This window comes from Anas platyrhynchos, chromosome 3 (assembly GCF_047663525.1).
Source record: "Anas platyrhynchos isolate ZD024472 breed Pekin duck chromosome 3, IASCAAS_PekinDuck_T2T, whole genome shotgun sequence".
NCBI classification, from domain to species: Eukaryota; Metazoa; Chordata; class Aves; order Anseriformes; family Anatidae; genus Anas; species Anas platyrhynchos.
This window is the reverse complement of record NC_092589.1, coordinates 26075753-26096068: the sequence shown is the minus strand read 5'-3', so window position 1 is coordinate 26096068 and position 20316 is coordinate 26075753. Positions and strand designations below refer to the sequence as shown.

General features: G+C 38.4%; 1 protein-coding gene across 2 annotated transcripts in view; it reads left to right on the top strand.

The window, feature by feature from the left end:
* HHAT (hedgehog acyltransferase) overlaps positions 1–20316 on the top strand; it is a 207438-nt gene that overhangs the window by 56064 nt on the left and 131058 nt on the right. For both annotated transcript variants that reach the window (XM_027452998.3, XM_027453000.3), the window contains exons 6-7: positions 1580–1751; positions 13595–13745. In XM_027452998.3, the coding sequence (XP_027308799.3) occupies positions 1580–1751; positions 13595–13745 (323 nt within the window). The remainder of the gene's footprint in view (positions 1–1579; positions 1752–13594; positions 13746–20316) is intronic.

Genomic DNA, 20316 nt, shown 5'->3' with positions numbered 1-20316 from the left:
ATACTCTGTGGCAGATGGTGTTGCTTCTTTTTTTTCCTTGAGCTCCCAAAGTGTCTGTGTACCATGATGCAAGGAAGGACAGGGCTTTCTCCTGCATGAGACGTGTTACTGATGACATACTTCTGGAAATTGAATAGCATTGTCAATTCAAGGTGTTTTAGTTCTAGCAAATCTGAAGGGGATGGGCTTTCTCTGAGAATTTTACAACATGACAGGAATTAGCTGGGAATACTGTCTTTTTGTGTATGTTCTTGGAGTAATTCTCATGATGTTCATGAGGGAATTTTCACAAAACTTGCAAGGAAAAATAACTCACAACACATGGTAAGATTCTTCTGTGAAAGCTCCACATTTTCTTGTAATCCTTTTGTCAATATTAGGTGGGCAGGTTGTTCTTTCTACTTCTAGTAAGTACTTTTAACCTTCTTCCAAACCTTTTGGTTTTCTCTTATATGTCCCTTTCTTTCTATGTTATACATGTATGTCTGTGTGAACAGACCTCAGAATGCTAAGTGCCATTAGAAGATACGCAGAAAAAAGAAAGTAAAGGACATATTTTGTTGTCCTGTGTTTCGTGTATTTATTATGGTGTGTTCCATACTTAAAACTGCAAATAAATGTATGCTTATTCCTGGGTAGATACTTTTGTCTGGATTAGATGCTTAGGAACTTGTTCATATGGTCAGAATCAGCTTTTAATAAACTCCTCTGAAGTTTGACAGCCTTCCAGAAATAAAGTGGCTGTTACCAGGGCAGCCCTTCCTCAGGCCATCCTGAAAGTGATGACATTCTGGGTAATGGACCTCAGGCCTCCTGGCAGTATGTTTGTTTGGCAGCAGCTGGTGACTAGGATGTAACTTCTGAAGTGACAGCGTAGGGACGAGAGAGTAACATCTTTTGCTTTACGAGAGAGTAACATCTTTTGCGTCACTGTACGTTCAGAGAGATGCCTGTGGAATCAGGCCATTTAAACTGTCCATTTGGAATAAATGCAAAATGGAAGCAGATACAAAGATCATATGTTTAAAGCACTGGGCAGCATGTAATAGCAAAGCAATCCAGAGACCCTTTGGCACCTGAATAGCGTAAGGAAAGAGTAGTGTGGATACCCCTGCATTAGGGTGCCTAGTGTGGAAATTGCACCACACCAACAGATGCCATTGCATTCCCGTACACACAGGCGGCACAAGTAGTTTTTGCAATGCAGAGAGAATGGAAATGTCATCTGGAGGAAGGGAGAATCTCGCTGCATGGGAATGGAAGTGAATATTTTTAAATACTGCAGCTAGTCTTGAGGTATTGACTAGAAACTTGCTTGGCTTTGCTTACCTCTCAAATTTCTGCTTTGCTGATTTCTACTTCTTAGTGAGTTTGAGAAAGAAGAAACCAGACTCCATCTGTGTGCGTCCAGAATTCTCAAACGGGGTGGTCAAATGCCCCCTTAGTAGTAATAAATAGTAAATGAAACCTTTGAACTGAAATGAATAGTAAATGAAAAAAGGGAGGGGTTCTTAAGATGAGTCTTTGAGTAAAACAGTCAGTTATGTGTCATGTAACCTCTTTGGGTTTCTTCATTTAGATGAGGAAACAAGAAGCCTTCAGTTTGAAGACCAATGTTGGCATCTTAATCGTGGGCATAATTCGTATTTTCTTTTGGTGGTGCTTGGCTGAGCTAATGATACACCTCATGTATATCCATGCTATCTGCAGCAGTTCCCCACCTTTGGAAGCTGTGTCATACTGGGCCTTAGGTGAGTACATTAAAAATAGCAAAGAAATCATCCTTCTCCCCCCACTTCCAAGAACACCAGTCTACTTATATTTTTATGTCCATCTGTTAGTACTTATGAATAGTACGTTATGACCACTCACTGTCAGGAAGATGATCTACAGACTATTCAGATAACGTGAAGATCCTTTAAGGAGCTTACAGTTGGACTTGTTGAACTTATTGAACTGCTTCCAAAATTCAAGAATATTCTGATTTTTGTCTAACGTATGTGGGCACTTTCAGTCCTTACACTTTTTTTTTCAAACATACAAGTGGACATTTAAAACAAAAAATCTGTTTAGTGTTGGGAAGAAGGGAGATGTTAAGAATCAAAACACCTCACCTCTCACCCTTTATTCATTTCTTCTGTCTTTTGATGTTCATATTCATGTTGAAACATAAAATGACTGTACTTATTAAGAGTAGAGGGAAGAAATTAGAAGCAAATTGGTCTAAAAGTAGTTGTCTGTGCCCTTCCTTAGCTCATTTTTCCTTCTTGTCTTCCTCTTCTGTCGCGTCAGCCTGGTATTTGATTAAAGTGGTAAACTGTGAGGGCAAAAAAGGGCGCTTATGAATGTAACATAATATGGTAAAAGCTTTGCCTGTGGGTAAGTAGATAGAAACAGGCTAACCTGTAAGCCGCTTGGATGCAAGGTTTTTATGATTTTCAATTGTCCTGCTGTGTGTATCACCACTTAGGAGGAAAGGAAGCAGCAAAATGCCAAGCCTTAAAAGTGGGTTTGGAGAAAGCCTTGAAGTTTACTGAATTGAAGGGGATGCCTCTTATTGTATCAGTGAGTAGCAGGAAATGGTATCACATACTGGTGTGGTCCTGTCAAGCATTCATTGAAGTTCACATATGAGCAATGTGCTGGAAAAGGAGGACCTCTGCATACCAGGCTCTGGCCAGCAGAGGGCAATGCGTGCGTGCTGTCTCTCTGCATGTATGCATGTAGACACATTATATAAAACTTTGTATACACATACATACTATATATATAAAAAGAGACAGAGCAGTAAGCCTTAGTGGATTGCCTCCGTGGTTCGTTTCACTCCTCCCCACTCAGTCACCGTTTAGGAAGCGGATTCTGAGTTTGCATCTCTGTTGTAAATATGAATTCACTGATGAATTGAATCAGCTAGCTCCCAGTATTGTCTGTATGTGTGACAAAAAGCTTTGTGGTGGTGTTGAGCATACGGAATCCGGTAAATACTGACCAGCTGACAAGGCAGGCAAGGTTACAGGTTTAGGGACAGGGTGTTCCAGGTTTGGTGTTACTGGCAGTTTCTTCCCTCCCTTGAAGAAAGCCTCTAACTGTTGATTAAAACAATGGTGCCCGGTCACATGTTACTTTTAAGAGGAAAAAGAAAAAGTAGGCTGTGTGTTCGTTTAATGGAATTGAGTGTTATATCCTAAGAATTAAAGCTGGTTTTGAGCAGATGTTTAGGAAGTACTTCAAGGCAATTTCAGGTGAGAAAAGCCTGTTTGAAAGCAAGTTTGGACTGTAGAAATAGTTTGGACTGTAGAACTGCTGGATCAAGACACGGCCGTTTGAATTGACACAAGTGCCCTTTGGAGACCCTGCTTTAGAAGAACTATGTTCAGAGTGTAACCCCCCACTTAGTAAGCTTTGTCTTAGTAGTGGAAGCAGTTGCTTAAATATGATAGTTCAAATAAGATTTTATAGCAGAATCGATCTGCGGAAGGCTATCACTCTTTAAAAGTTTTTCTCTACAAGTTTTATCTCAGTAATTACACAGGCTGTCTTCTATCACTGATGCGTAAGGCTATCTAATATCTTTCTACTGATCCTTACATGGGTCGTTATAGATCTTAATAATGCTTCTATACAAGTTCTTGTACAGAGCCAAGTATTCCCCTCTGTTACTTTGTATTCTGTGTTATTAAAACCAATTACATTGTATAATGGAGTCATGAGACCAAGAAGCTAGTTGCCTCAAGAGGATTAACTGCATGGTATATTAGCCTTCTGAACTGCCATTTTTCATTTTGTTTCCCATTTAACCCACAGTACCTTCAAGGTGGCATGGAACATATACTTCCATCAGGTGATACATATTTGCCCCTTATAACAGGCTAAATTTGGGGAAAAGGCTGTTAGGCTGTCTTGTAATCAACTCTAATTAAGGAAATTGTAATCGCACCTCCATTTTTCTTCTGGGACATCTTTGAATTATAGGCATTAAACGCCAGCAATTCAGGTAAAGACAAGAGTGCTATGAGATTTTGCTCAAGGGTTCTTAAGGGCATTGATGCTGGCCAGAACACACCTCAGAGAATCACAAAGCAACACAGTGTTCCAGATCGCTTCTTGTAGCGTTCTTGTGAAGTGAGATAGCAAAGAAATAAAACCTCACTGAGTTACATTGCTTGTTTAAAACTTTCCTGTTCACTGTTGTTAGCCTTACGTGGCCACAAATGCCAACAAAAATGCTGAAATTACCTAAAATAATGTAATTAAGTGCATCGTTTTATTTGCCATGCAAATACACAATTTATATATATACATATTATTTTATTATATTTATATATATATATATTTATATATATATATTATATATATATATATATTATATATATATATATATATATATATATATATATAAAACAAGGGACAGTGTGTGACCACCCAATTAGAGAAATGTTTTTCTCTCATTTGGAAGGAATTAGACAGAAGTTTCTGGAAGCAACAATATACAAAAGAGTGCATGTATGTTTTTAATACCTGCAGCTAATCCAAAGACCCCCTTACATCAAATGTTCAGATTCTTTTCTCCATGCTATTTACAAGCCAGTACCTGCATTACAGTAACATCACTCTTGCCTAGAGATGAAATTACCTCATACTTTCTGATTAATTTGCAAATACATAGTTCTGTGTATTCTCCCATTCTTCTGAATGTGAATGTGGAAATCAGCAAAGGGTTTATCCTGTCATAGAGGAAACCACCGTCTGTCCCAAGTAACCCAGCTGGGCTACGTGTTTCTTGTGGCACTTCTTGTCATAGTGTCTTAAAGAATCAGAGGCTGTTGTAGCCTTACTTCACCCTTGATTTGTTGAATATCCTCCAGTCTCTTTACTTCCGATGTAAACTATCTTCTCTTCTGTGACCATCCTTGTTTCTTTGTCTGCTCTTTCTTACTGTGAGGATAAAGAGTCTTTGGAAGCAAAAGACATCGAAAGTACCCACCAAGCAGGAAATACATTCACACAATATACACGTGGCTTGTAAAATTCATTGCCACAAGACAGCATGGAGGCAAACGGTGTTAAAGCAGTCAGCGTTATATAATAGTAAGAATTTGGAAGAATTTTCCCCAGAGTTTAGAAGTGATAGCAGGTGTTCATGTTGTGTCATAGCAAACTTTGACTTCGGTTCAAATGCAACTGAGTAGTCCATCACAGCCCCTGGAGCAGTTCTGGTAGTGTCCTCAGTAGTGGTGGTGATGGTGTTCAAAGTAGTGATGAGGTGCAGGATGGTGCAGACTGGTGCAATGATTTAGGAGAATGGGTTTTTACTATTCTTTTTTTTAGAGGAGTTTGAATGTTTCTTTGCATGGAATTATTCATGCTGAATGGCATTGTGAAACGGTAAGGTTAGACCATGGAAAAATGGTATATCAGTAGAATACTTACCATAGAGTAGTTCGTTGGAAGGGTCTTCCAGAGATGAGGTAGGCCTGTGTCCCACTCATAGCTGGTCTATTTAGGCCAGGTTGCTGAGGGCTTTGTCCAGCTGGGTCTTGAACAGCTGCCAGAATGGACATTTCCCAACTTTTCTGGGCACCTCTTCTGGAATTTCATCAGCCTCATGGCAAAGAAAAACTGCCCAGACCCAAAATGTCCTTCAAACACTGACATTTCCCATGTTCCAACTTGCCTGTTACCTGTTGTCGTATTGCTATGCACTGGCTCCATCTTTGCAATCTCTGCTCAAGTTTTAGGCAGCAATAAGGCTCCTGTGATTCTTACTTACATAAACCTGAACAAACCTGCTTTTCTCAGCTTCTCTTCATATGTTCCATGCTCTGTCCCTGACTGTCTTAGTGATTCTCTCTGCTGGACTTGCTCCAGTATGTCGGTGGTTTTCTTGTGAGGGCAGAGCCCACAGCTGGGCACAACACGGCAGCTGCGGCCTCACAAGTGCCAAACAGAGGGAAAAGATCACTTCTCTGGACCTGTCACCTTCAGATCCCTCTGAATAGCAACTCTTCCCTTCGGTGTATTGCCTGCTCCCTCAGCTTGGTGTCACCAGCAAACTTGCTGAATGTTCACTCTGGTTGCTAATGAACACCGTGACTGGTACTGGTCTCAGCCGTGGTCTCTGAGGGGATGCCACTAGTTACTGGTGGCCAACAGCTGCACTTTGCACCTCTGATCACTGCTATGCTTTCAGCCTGGTAGTCCCAGCCAAATTTTCTTACATGTTACCTACGTATACAAACCATATCTCACATTTCTGGTGATAAGGAAGCTATGGCAAAAAATGTGTGAAAGCTGACACTGAAGTCAAGGTGCACAACATCCATGCTTCTCCCTGTGTGTTGAAAGCATCCATTCCTTCATATTGAAAGCAGTGATGTTGGTGAGGCATCATGTTCCCTTGGTAAACCCCTTTTTCTGTTCCCATTTAGTTTCTTGTCTTTGATGTGTTTACAAATGGCTTCTAACAAGATTTGTTACACAAGTTTTCCAGGGACCGAAGTGTTGTCTCAGTTATTGGGTAGATGAAGCCTTTCCCTTGAGTAGTTACTGTACTATAGATGGAAGAACTGCTATAATAGAAATATTTGTGAATTCTCTTCAGTTCTTTCGTGCAGTTTGTATTTGTAGTGGACAAATTTTGGGTTTTAATTTGGGTGATAATAACACTGGAAACTGTGAGCAGGAGACTAAAGACAGTGTATGTGTAGTTCATCTAAAGGTAAAATCTTCAATTCTCTTCCTATCTTCTGTGTTTTCCTGGATTACAGCTTTCCCTGCGTTTCCTAATTTGTGCCTGGCAGTCACTGGAGTATAACTTTTATCAGAAAGGCAGCTTACTTTCATGCCTCGTGAATCAATGAGCTGTGGAAGTACATAGTCAACAACCTGCACTGAGACAGTGCAAGTTGCATCTCCTGTGCATCAATCTTTAATGAGTAGAAAAGTAAGTGCCTTGTTAAACTAAGGCTCCTGGATTTTGGGGAGTTTAAATGAAAAATGGTCAGAGCTCTTGTTGGAGGGTCCTGTGAAGAACAGTACTTTTGTAAAATTATTCTTCATATTGTTGTTGACATTATGTAGAAGAGATTCTCTACTAAAAGAGAAAATGGATGCTCATTATTTAAGTTCTTCAGGCAGTACAAAATCTATACTATGATTCAATTTTGTCCATTTTGAAGAATTATTTTCAGCTGGATTTCTGCCAGCTAAAATGTGGAAAAAAACCAAACCTGACCTTAGGTTGCATGCATCTCTGCCATTGGCTAAAAATACGAAGAAAACTATTACAGGTTTGTCTTTTCAGGCTATTTCGTCCTCTGCTCCATACTGCAACACTCACATGGCCCATAAATGTCACAGTTTCTTCTACCACATACTGCTCCTGACACGCAAATTTTGTTTCCTTTAAAGCAGCATGTGAGAAACACTAAACTTCTGTGCTCATAGAGCACTGAGCTTGAGCTGGTCATAATGCAGGAAGAATTCAGTTCTGAAATGGGAGGGCCTCGTGAGCTGCCATGCTGGCAGTGGTACTGTTTTTGATACCAGAAGGGTTGGAGCTCAGGTGCCTCTGATTATTTTCCATGCAGCAGAATGATGGGGAAGGAGCAGTGTCAGAGATAACAGCAGAATAGATTTTGCTATTTTTGATGTGGCCTTTCAGACTGACTGCTCATGTCCAGAGTGGCTGAGATGTTTTCATCTGACTGACTGTGGCACTACACAGGCTGCTAGTTCAGATACTGGAATACAAATGCCACTTGCATTAACAAAAATCTGCATCGTACTGGTCTGAAGAAAGTATAATTTCCTGCTGCGTACGCAGTCATGTTCTGTTTAACAGTGGCTCATGTGTGTTAGCAAGAATAACATCCAAAAGGATACGTTAGTCTCCTAAGTGGAGGAGGAGGTGAGAGCTAGCTTTGGTTATAAGTACTTTTAGATATGCAAATGACTCTTTGGGGTACCTTCAGGTATAAATAAGTTCAGGTCATCGTCCATATCTCCTGTAATGGACTTTAAAACGTATATTTGACCAGGCATTTATATGGATATGTGTTTTGTGTCAGAGGTGTTTCTTTGATGGAGAGATGTGTGCGTGTATGATGAGTGATCTTTGGTCTTACTGTCTTGGTCTTAACCATATGCTGTTTGTTCTTTCTAGTGAAGCATGTGCAACTTACCGTGCTGGTTAACTATCATTTTTATTATTAATTAGGTTCCAGTGCTTTGAAAGGAAATTCTCTTTGAATGTCATGCCGCTTATATAAAAACAATCTGAAGTGATAGGATCTGCTCAAAGGTGGAGCCACCTGCTTGAATTTGTAGTTGGTGAATTTCATTTTTGATTTGTTAAAAGAAGAAGTGCATGTAAGTTTCTCTTTGAAAAAGCAAGACCTACAGAGCAGTCTTCAAGTCAGATGCGGAGTGCTATTTTGGATGTGTTGTGGTTCTTTTTCTAATTAGCCTATAAATAGGAAATGAGTTTGAGTTCATTCTTAAGAGGCACTCAGTGTTTTGCCATTGAAATTAGGGTGTCTGTGCATCCATCTAAATAGCAATGAAACACTAACAGAGTAATCTGAGATTATTATTTTTTTATCTTGCAAGATAATGCTAAGGAAAATCTTATTAAAATATTTGGCATCTTTGTGTCTGTTTTGGAAACTGGAATATAAACATGATTCAGGAATCTTAATAAGATTTTATTCTCTGAAACACTGGGTAGATAGTTCACTGCTTTAAAAAAAAAAAAGTAATGAACGAAAATGCTAGATTTTTGTAAGTCCCCCTGCAGGCTTAAATTTCAGGTAATATTGGTAGTTAACCTACTTTTATGGTTAATCTGTTACTCATGTGGTAACTGCCGATATGTTTAGAGAGTTCTTTCCCACAAATATTAGAACTTAATGCCTACTGTAGGTGTTTGGGAGTATTTAAGGTAGGTAGGTAGCTTTCAGGTATGTCTGTCCTTAAAAGTTTTCTGGTTTTCTTTTTTAAGTGATCTGGAAGACATGTCTGTGCCAGACCTTCAGCCTGGTTTAAGCAACTTCACTTTGGGATCGTTGAATCTGTTCAACTTCATAGTCTTAAAAGAAGTATGCAGCATTCAGGGCAAACATTGTGGGGTGGACTTTCCTGTCACTGTTCCATACATTTTGGGTTTTTCTTCTTGTATACTACTGAGGGCTGGGCTGTGAAGCCAGGCTGCATGAGTCCCAGTAATATTTTCTTTCTTTCCATCGTTCATCTTGATTTTGTGAGCAGGCACCTCTTTCAAAGCACTGCCAAGCAGCAGTGAAAGACACTGCTGAGCAATACAAGTCCAATTATTAATGGTTTATGTTTGTTAGTTAATGAAATTGGGGTGCTTCTTGCACTGTGCTGTTTCCCAGTGGATAGGGACGGGGTAACTGAACTGAGCAGTCACTTGTGTGGTAATTCAGGTTAACACAGCTTGTACAAGAGGGTGCTGAGCCCTGACCAGGGGACAGGGCAGCACCAAATCACGAAGGTCAGAGTAGGTCCTGCTGTGGGGCTCTTGTCGGGGAGGAGAGTGATGCTAGGAAGAAGATGCTATAGCCCAGCACACGAAGCTTGCCAATAATCATGCTGTTATTGGTTGAGTGAAGAGAATTTTATTTGTCAGGGAATCCATGCATCATATATATATAAATATATAAATGCATCCATTTGTGAGGAAATCCATGCATCATATATATGTATGTGTGTATATATATATTTCCTGTAAGAGAAGAGATGCAGGAAATATGAAAGAAGGTAAATGATAACCCAAAAGTCAATATTTTGAATTTGATAATATGGCCACAAATTCTGAGCCATTGTAAATGTCTGTGTCTTATTAGACCTGTGCCATGTGTCAGTAACCCTTTCAAAATGACTGCATATTTGTCTGATATGTGTTTTCTAGTTGTACCTGTCCTGTTTATTGACAGAAACAAGCATTTACAATTGTTAATGTTGCAGGTCAGCGTAGCTGTGAAAAAGGGAAATTTGTGCTGTCAGGCTCATGTGTCACCAATAAAACTGAAAGCTAAGTTAAAATTCTTGACCATAAATATGTTTTGGTGATGTTTTATGGACAGGAAAAGTAGTTTTTAATCCCTATATGAATATTCTGTTATTAACTTACAGAAATGATCTAGTTGATAATTTCTGTCAAAAATTATTATTCAAACAAAACCAGCCCTGTGAATATTTTAATTATTCTTAGAACAAAGGTCTAATAAACTTACGAAATGCAGTTTTGGAGTAAATTTAAGGAAGGTAAAACTTTGCTGAAGGTCTAGAAATGTGTTTTTAAAGTCAAGGAAAATCTGGAATGCTTTATAAGGATTGCAAGGTAAGAAATTGAAAATATCAATCTCTATACAAGTCAGTTAATTTAATCTGGGATTTCAAGCAGCTTGACTGTTGAAGTGCATGGGGTTCACGTTGTATGGGTACTTTAGCTCAATAATTTTTAAACCATAATACATTTAGTTCTTAAACTTCACCTTGACTCTGAACCCTTTAAGTTCATTTATTCCAGGGAATAGATATCATTGCTGCAATGCTTTTTCCCTTAAGTGTTTTTAATATACACTTGATATAGATTCTCAGCTTTGTTTCCAATTTAAGATAATGTTCTTGTGTGAGTTCTTTTTAAGCTTTAAATAGAACTCTAGAGAACAAATTGTGTTACTGATAATGAATTTGAGAAATTTAGCATTGATCTTAAATTTCTTTTTTATTTTATGGTTTTGTATCAGATAAAGCAGTGTACTTCTGGCTGCTTTGTGCTATAATGGAGCAAATACAAAGCAGCTGGAATATTTCAGGTATGCAAAGAAGGTTTAAAGCCTGAGCATGTTGCCAGTGCAGACCAGCTGTTGTGCAGCTGTGAACCTTGCTCTTAGATTTTCCGTGTGTGGCCCAGACCTCTTGCACAGCTGGGATGAGTTGAAGACCATCAAGAATTTCATTCACATATTGATGGGGACCTTCACATCACTGATCTTATGAGCATTAGAACTGCCACACACAAAGCAGCCAGTATGTGCCAGGTAGTAATGTGCTGCCTATGCTTTTTTAAGATACCACTGCTGTTGAGCTGTCTGCTAGTTAACAATAACAACAACTCAGACTTGCATTAATTGCTAGAGATAGTGAAAATGCCTTTTTTCCCTTTTTTCCTTCGACTTGTTTGTTATAACTTTATATCTGAAAACTCTGAATGCTTCATCATCATATTCAAAACATTAAATATATTGATTGTTTTGTGTCCCAAGAGGGTGGTAGTTTGGGTCACTAAATCTTTATCCATCATGCACAGCCAAAGGATTTTGAATTTCACCAATGCACAGACAGCTGTGATCTTCGTAATCAGTTTGTGTGGGTGTCAGCATTCAGCTCTCCACAGAAATTTGTCATAAAAGAAATGAGAAATTGAATGAGATGGGAATTAAACCAGAAAGTTGGCTGTATAAATGATTTAGCAGTAATCTAATGTGTAGCTAACTGGCTAGTATCCAAATTGTGCTTTTGATTGTTTGTTTTCCTCTGGGGAAGAATGTTACTGAATATTAGATGACTACTTCCCTGAAGGAAAATACTATAGGCCTCATGTCTAGGTATTCTGTTGTACCATCAGTTTTTATCTTGTATAGCACAACTGTTCCTTATATCATGCATGTGGATGATGATATTAAAACCAAAAATGGTGTATTGCAGCAGCGAAATGCTGGCCATGTGTAAGCCAGCAGGAGTTTTGCAATTTACATTGCTAGTGCCAGAATTTTACCCTAGGTTGTTACATATTTGATGAATTTTTTAATGTTGAACTTTAGGTCATCATCTGCCATATGCCCATTAGTCAGCAGAATGCAAAAGAGATGCTTTGACGCTGGTGCTGGGGGAAGGCAGATGATTTAGGTGTTCATAGGCTTGTATTGCTGGAGTCAGATTGAAAATTTAGGCTCTACAGGAAGTGTGATGAAGATTCTGAAATGATATTTAATATCTAAAGTACTGCAAACAAATTGCAAGGTAGTTAGAAAAAGCAAAACAGTGGAAAGGAAGGAGACATAACAATAGCATTTTATAACTTCTTACTCTACCAAATTATCCAATTTTCACTTTCCCTTCTTTGGGACTAGATTTTTAGTATCAACTGACAGTCAGAGGGAAATCTCTCCCAAGTCAGAGCATCTTCTTGGAGGAGTGAGCTCCCATCAATTTCGGTGAAGGTATTGCCCTCTGCTTTTTATAAAGTTTTGCTTCTGATGGTTATTGGTCAAATTCTGTTTTACTTGGCATAATACTATTTAGAATACTGATATGAACCATCTTGTTTTATTTACAAGTCTGAGCAATCAGAGTTGTTTAAAAGATCATCTTCTCCCGTGTGCGTTCCACCCTGCCACCAAATCCTGGTATTTAAAAACTTGAGTCATATCTGGGCTTTATTTGGGTTTTAGGTTTTCTGTGTACACTCGTGTATATTTTAAAAAAAAAAAAAAGAAAAAAGAAAAAAGTTTTCTTCCATTATTGTGAAACTTACTACTACTATCCTTTTTTTTTTTTTTTTTTTTTTTTTTTTAAATGATGGTCAGTGATTCTTGTCACTGTCAAAACATTATATGCTTCTGAGGAAACAGGCCAAGCATCATGAGACTCGGCATAAAGTTATGAGCTGTCAGTGCTGGTAGTTGTCAGTCTGAGTTTCAGGGTGCCTGAACTTGTTACTGCCAATCCTGTATTTTGTACTCTAGGGCTGTGACTTACGGTAACTCTGTAAGAATAGCCAGTCTGATTTACATCTCACCTGTGTAAGATTACTGTGTTTTGTGCCATATCCTGGGGTTGCAGTGAGCCAGCACACCACCAAAATTTCTTTTTTGGCACTCAGGCAACTGAAGCACTCCAGGGTGAGGTCTTTGTCCTGTTGGTTTAAAACAGAAATGTACCTTCAGTGTTATGCCAGGTGGAGTTCCAGTCTAGTTGTGCCTCAGCTGTGTCAGGAGAGATCGTCTTGGGAGTGTTGCAGGTGGTACAGTCTACATCGTATGGGCTGTCTGTGAAGCTGTCAGGGTGAGCTGCAAAGATGACCATTGTTTGCAGTTCTTTGGGAGGAGCAAGTGAAGAATGCATGTCAGGATGCATGTCAGGAAGAATGCATGTCCAGTACTGACTTTTTTTTTTTTCCCAAAGATGAAATCTTGTCGTTGTGGTAAGCATTCATCACTTGTGTCAGTAAGTTCTGATTTTTCATACAGCGTAAGTCCATATTTGTTTTTTGTAGACGTCAGTGCCCACAGTCCAAAGAGATCTTGGAAGTGGAAATACAGGTGCTTAGTTATGCTTTTGTATTAGGATAATAGTAGTGTTTTGTGCGTGCCTGGAGTCAAACTGCATGTGCTTCCATGTCCTACACCTGTTACAGAATCAGGTGTTGTATATCCCATCAAACAACAGTGCTTGCTTCAGTTCTTTGAATAATTTCTGTTGGGAAGTAATCAGTATCAACAGATGTTAAAAGTATTTCAAGAGTTGTTTAAGGTATTAATTTGGTGTGGTGTTTTTGTTTTTTTAGGTGGCCTGGCTTTAGCTCAAGTATTATTTTTTTATGTGAAGTACCTGGTTCTGTATGGTGTTCCTTCCCTCCTCCTTCGAATGGATGGACTCAAACCTCCAGCTCTTCCTCGCTGTGTGAGCCTGATGCACAGTTTCACTAAAATGTGGAGGTTAGTCATTATTGCTTTTTTAAAAAAAATATTATTGATATATGACAGTAAATGCATAAAAATGTACATGTGTGTTTTCACAGTCACGTACATGCCTGCCCATTTGTAGGCTGTACCCCAGACTTCTAGAAACATTACCTCAAACAACTTAGACTTGTCAGCTTTTCAGCACAGAAGCTTCTCTCTTCCATTGTGTTAGCACAGAGCCTAGCACAACAGGGCTTTCCCTGTTTGGTCTCTGACTGTTTTGTGATATGACTAAAACTTTCATTTTAGTCATAAAAACAGTGGGTCTGTTATTATCAGAGCTTTATTGGATGAGATTTTCATTTTGTTTCCTGCTTGAAGCTAGTTGTAATAGGCAAGCTTTATGGCTTGTAATAGTTTGCAACTATTGATATCAAGTATTCAAAGAAATGCAGCATAAATAGGGTGGATAAAACAGATGAACTGTTAAAAAAATTATTTGAGCTACTACAAATCCCTTGGTTTAAATTGTCTTTCAGAAAGGATTTGAACTGAACTTCTGACCTACAGAGTTAATTTAGAAATCTCTGTTTTTTACTGGGCAGTCTCCTGAGAGCTGCATCTCTTGGCCTGCTGGCCTTTGCAAGCAGAGCTTCAAACAGCACCATTTTTTTTCTTTCTCTCCCGGATATTATACCAGGGGATCTGAACATTGCTCTGGAGGTGTCAAATGAATCTGAACTTTAGCACAAATTCTAATGATGCTGCTGTGTCAGGTAATTGTAACAGACAATGCAAAAAGTACTCTGTACACCCATTTTTGTCTGCAAAGATGGGTGTGGTATATCACAGTAAAACCATCTGGCGTTCTTTTACAAAATATTCATAACACTTTCTTATAACAAAATTGAAACTGGTATCTAAACAGATAAAGTTTAATTATCATTTTACGGAAGGAAAAAAACATAAACTGCTATTTACCACTTGCCCAGATACTTCGTTCATGTAAGTAGCAAACAATCGCTGTCAGAAATAATAAAATGATTTCACAGATGGGATTTGTTTGTTTACTCTGTAGGTTGAAAAATCAGTTCATGTACAGCTGATTTGATTTCTTGCTCTGAAAGCCATGTGGATAGTAGCAATTCCTATGGCTGCTAGTGAAATATGGAGCATTCTCAGTTATCTAAGAAATCTCACATAGTTTGCCCCGTGAATCCCTGAATTATGATGCCTTTGTGTCTTTACAGTTAAACCCATGAATCACTACTACCCAGAGGCTTGCAGTCTTTTTGTGTTTTGTTGTGCTGTATAGGAACATCAGTTTTTAGAAATGGGAATAGCCTTTGTTTCCAAACTGTGTGACTGGACAGAACTGGCCTAGACCAGCAAGTGCTGAAGTGATGAGCTTTGCATAAAAGCTAGGAAAAAATGGCAAAAGCAAGTAACTTGTGTTGTGAAGCCTCATGAGCAGTGCTGCTGTTTCCCTGAAGTGCCAAATATTTTTTTGGTAGTTTTCTGAATACATGGATTTTTAAATTAATATTTCTAACAACTTCACGAAATGGGAAGTGGAGTGGAGTGGAACAACCCAAGTTACATGATGGAGTGCACTGTCACATGCCTGGCACCTGTGGGGCTGCTTGTGGTTGCTTGGCTTGCTCTTATCCTTTTACCTGGCATAGTGGAGAAGCCACTGTAGGCTACTCTCAGACACAGGGTATTATGCTAGGTAGGCCTTCAAAAGACCCAGTATTGATATTTAAATGCCTCAAAGTTATTAGCAGTGCAGATTATGAAGTAGATAAGACAGCCTGAAGAGAAAGACAACGTGCATGTCACAATGTAAGGAATACAAATACACTAGTGAAGAGTTTTGCACCACCACCTGGTGTCCTTTGAGTGTACTAATAAAAGATTTTGATGTGACAAATCCAAACCAGTGTAACTTATAATCAGTGTACGCTGACATGTTTCACTATGTAATATAGCAGGTGGAAGAGCTTTCAATCAAGGTAAGAAAAATACCACAGCTTGTTGTCTAAAATTTCTCTGGAGCTGAAAAGCAAAGCAGGTATTAGAAAAACAAATCAGGTACTCTGCTTCTCCATTTATGATACTAAACACTTAACCAAATTGTGTCCATTCAGACTTATAAATAGGGGCTGTAATTAAAAAGAAATTATCTATTTTATAGTAGATTCTGCCTCATCTGCATTTTCTTTGACTTGGGAGGCTGTCTTGATTAAAAAATTAGCAATCTTGTTTCTAGTCTCATGGCTAATACAGGTGTAGAATGTGTTACTATGGTTTCATTTCTCCAGGATATCATCATCTTGGTAAATATGCAGTTGCATAGATAATAAATGCATGATAAAGTTACTGCTATTCAAAAGTTTGACTATAATTGTGAGAAGGAGGTTCTGAGCTCCTGATTGCCAGATAGGGCAGCAGTTCAGTGGTACACCAACTTAGTTTTTAGTGTCTGCTTTATCCTATTCAAATCAGGAGGAATTAAAACTTGTTGTTACCAAGGGTTAAAGTGAGGTTTTGGAGGTCATGAGAAGAAACGCCATTGTTGGAAGCTTATAAGTGCTTTTAAAAATTGATGAAGGCCATTGTTTACTAAGCAGCTTCTCACCCTGGTAGCCAAGTGTAGTACAACAGAGAAAAAGATGTGCTACTGTTAGAGCATTGCTGAAAATTGCAAATTACTTCAATATGGAGAATACCCTAGTGGAGAAGTAAGGGTGTGGATACTAGAGAAGCAATAATAACATACAACTAAAACCCACGTCAATTTTGACTTATGAGTGAATGACTTTGGCAATGTATTACACAAAGAAACTTGTCAGTTCATAGTTTAGGCATTTAACCCAGATGCCATTCATGGGGAGAAAGAGAAAAAGGAAGAAGAAAAAAAAAAAGCTGTCATTTTTGTTTTTCCATGCTATGTTACTGACTGTGTTGAGTGCTTTTCTGCAAAGACATTGGACACGTTGATCAGATACGTTTTGACATGCCATGGGGCGGGAATATCATGGCATAAATATCCTGTTATCTCTGGTAAGAGACTGATTAGGAGGTTTGTAGAAGCACAGCTCCTCCTCTTCTCATGCCTGTCCACCTTAAAATTTGCACATTCCCAAAAGCCTTATCTCAAAATAGGTGCTACAAATGATATAGCAGTCAGCTGCAAGAGAATCGGGTATTTTGAGGTGATTTGCTTTGTATCTATCCTATATTTGTGGACAGCTATTATTTGAAAGCTCTCTATTCCATGCCCTCTGATGGGACTTAAGTAGCAGCTGACACTGAGAAGCAAGAAAAGTAAAGATAGGCTTGTGCATCTTTGCCTTTTTCTGTGGAGATTAGGACTGTCATTCCTGGTCTATGTCCAGCCTTTGATTTTAAAAGTTTTCCAGTGTGTTTCAGAGACTCTGAGGTAAAACAAAAATGTATCTTAATGATCTAGCTTCTCACAGGTTTTCATTTTAAAAAATGTTAATATCACACCATTTCTGTTTAAGCATCAAAAGACATTTTTCCCCACCCCATATTTTCAAAGGTGATCTCGTAAGTATGGAAGAGGATTACTTGAAAAGGATAGTTAGATTAAATAGAATTACACCTGCAGTGTTGAAATGGCTTGGTACTTGTGAGTAAAGGGAAATTATATTGAAATCTGTGAACAGAATAAATGGTATCACTAAAGTGTGCAGAAGCAGAAATACCTCAGTGACTGTAAGCCATATTAAACCTTCTTTTGCTAATTTTAACCCTAGAAAGGCAGATAGATCTGTTATGTTTATCCTCTTTGGACAAATATGCTGAATTGGAGAATTAGAGAATAGGTGGTACGGTGCTTATAGCTATACCTGAGTAAGAAGGTAGACAGTGGAGTGTTGATTGACATTCTTGTTTATTTTTTCATAGAGAAGGGATATAAATACTGGGTATAATTTTGACCTTGCTGAAATCACCGTCAAACCTGTGATTGGATTTAGTGATGCCAGGGTTTCATTTTAACATCTCTGCTGGGACTGGACTGAAATGGACTTGCTGAGTTAAGCAAATCCATAAGTACTGCTAGTGCCAGTGGAACATAAGAATATGCAAAGTGTAAAGCAAAAGCTTGAGATGCCTTTCATAAGAATGATGATTAGCACTTGCTTCATTTTTATTTTTTTTTTTAAAGAACTGAGTCCTAAAAAAATAAAGGTCTCTCACAAGTGTACCCTAGTTGTCACTGAAAGTAGCCAGTAGTGACACAGCTATTTGTAACTGCCTGTTCAGTTAAGAAGATTGGTGTATATAACACTCAACTACAAGCTTAATAAACATCCTAGATGTGGCTGGAGTGGTCAGTTTTTATTTAACTAGCTGAAATTAGTGAAAACATTTTTTAACTGTCTTGTTCTAAGGCTATTTGTGGGAGGTTGCATGACAACATTTAACCAGTTATGTGTGAAATAGAAAATAAAAATGACTGAAATGATCGTTAGATTTGGGAAGACTCATTTTTGAATCAGGAATTGTAGCAAACACAACATGTTTTAGTAAATGTAGTACATCAGGTTGTATGATGAAAGCATTTTAATTATGAGGATTTTATATACAGAAAATACAAATTCTCAGATAATATTCTATTCATATTATGCATTCATTTAATATATTTTGTTAATTATAATATACCATACCTTAACACGTACTTTTACTGCTTGCTTAGAAGGTCAAATTTCAGTAGCACTCAAAAATTTATTGTAACCAATTATGTGCTCACACCTTGGTTTCTGTAGATGAGTTACAGTTGAGTTTGCATTAGCTTAATGCAAATCTTTATGTGAATGTTACTTAATATTTTTGTACTATTTTTTTCTGACATCCACTGTTGGATTGCATCATGCATGTATGGTGTGATATAAACATAACCTTCAAATATTAAACCTGCTTGCCAATATCAGAATTGTTAAGCTGCCTGCTCAGCTGCTGAGTATTTAATTCCAGAATTGTTAGACTTTTTTGGTATTGAAATACCGTATTTCCTAGTTAAAAAATATCATCTTTCCTGATTTACTGACCTGTTGTATTTTTTCATTAGCTGTTATGATATTAAAAGCCAGGCATTGATCTGTGATACATTGTTTTTAGGAAATATGTCAATTGAGTACATGAAAGATGCTTCAGTTCTGGACTGCTTAGTCATTGCCTCACAGAGACAACAGAGTTAACTGCTTTTGACGTCAGCTAAATTAGTGTATGCTACACTTCTTACCTACTATACAGCTCAATTTGCTGGTTATAATAAAGCTTTAAAAGGGTCTATAAATCTCCTCAGTGGAGAGAAAATCTATTATTTGTCTCTTTGGAGTGTAAAAAGAGGCAATAACAGAGCACCCTAATCTGTCTTCGGTCTAAATTGCATAATTACTGGAAATTTATTTGCGTGGTGACTGCTTTGTTACTGTAATTTGAAATTCCTGGGCTTTTTTTAATGAACAAGCCGAGCCCACCTACTGCTTATCACCCACGAAGCACATTCTTTGTAGTATTGGACATGAGCTCAACATAGATACAAACTGTTACTGCTGCTCATATTTGGCCGACAGCACTTTGTCTGCTCACAATCACTACAGAAAATGAGTAATAGCTATTAATAAACTTCATTGTTCCATTTGCAGGAAGGATAGGGAACTCTCATAGTAATTGGATAGTCGCTCTGCTTGGCAAGGCTTGCTCAAGGAAAACTGAAGGAAAACTCACCCTACGGGAGTTTGCCACTAATGGGCATTAGGCTTCATCCACTCTCCAGGAGATACCGCAGGTTTTTGAAGAAACGTGGAAAGCAGAAAATTAAAGCAATATTTCTTCTGAAGGGTTCTAGGAGAGATTAACAGAATATAAATGAGATTTGCTCTTTTCAAGAAAGTGTATGCCTAATTGTATCAACCAAATCCAGTGTGAGGCACAGATGAGGAACAAGAACTAATTTCTTTCTTAAAGCCTCCTGTGTACCCAAGACCTGTGTGTAAATTTACATGGACAGTAGTAATGACTGATGCCTGCTCAGAGTGGTGCTTATGTCTGGACAGGAGCTTGCTTTAAAAAAAAGAAGTCATTTTCTAGAATCATCAAAGCTTTCCTCAGGCTTTCTGATATAATACAAATTGAGTGTTTTAATTGAAACAAAACAACAAAACAAATTAGCTCAGGAATCTAATTTATATGCTGGAGGCCACTAGCAGTTCATAAAATCTTTTATGCAGTCCATAAAAGAGCTTCTTCATAGATCGTTAAGGTTGGAAAAGTCCTCCAAGATCATCTGGTCCAACCATCTTCCTACCACCAATGTCACCCCCTAAACCACGTCCCTAAGCACCACGTCCAACCTCTCCTTGAACACCTCCCAGGACGGTGACTCCACCACCTCCCTGGGCAACCTGTTCCAGTGCCTGACTGCTCTTTTTGAGGAGAAATGTCTCCTCATTTCCAACCTCCCCTGGTGGAACTTGAGGCCATTCCTTCTAGTCCTGTCACTAGTTATCTGTGGGAAGAGGCCAACCCCCAACTCCCCATCACTTCCTTTCAGGAGGGACCTTATTGC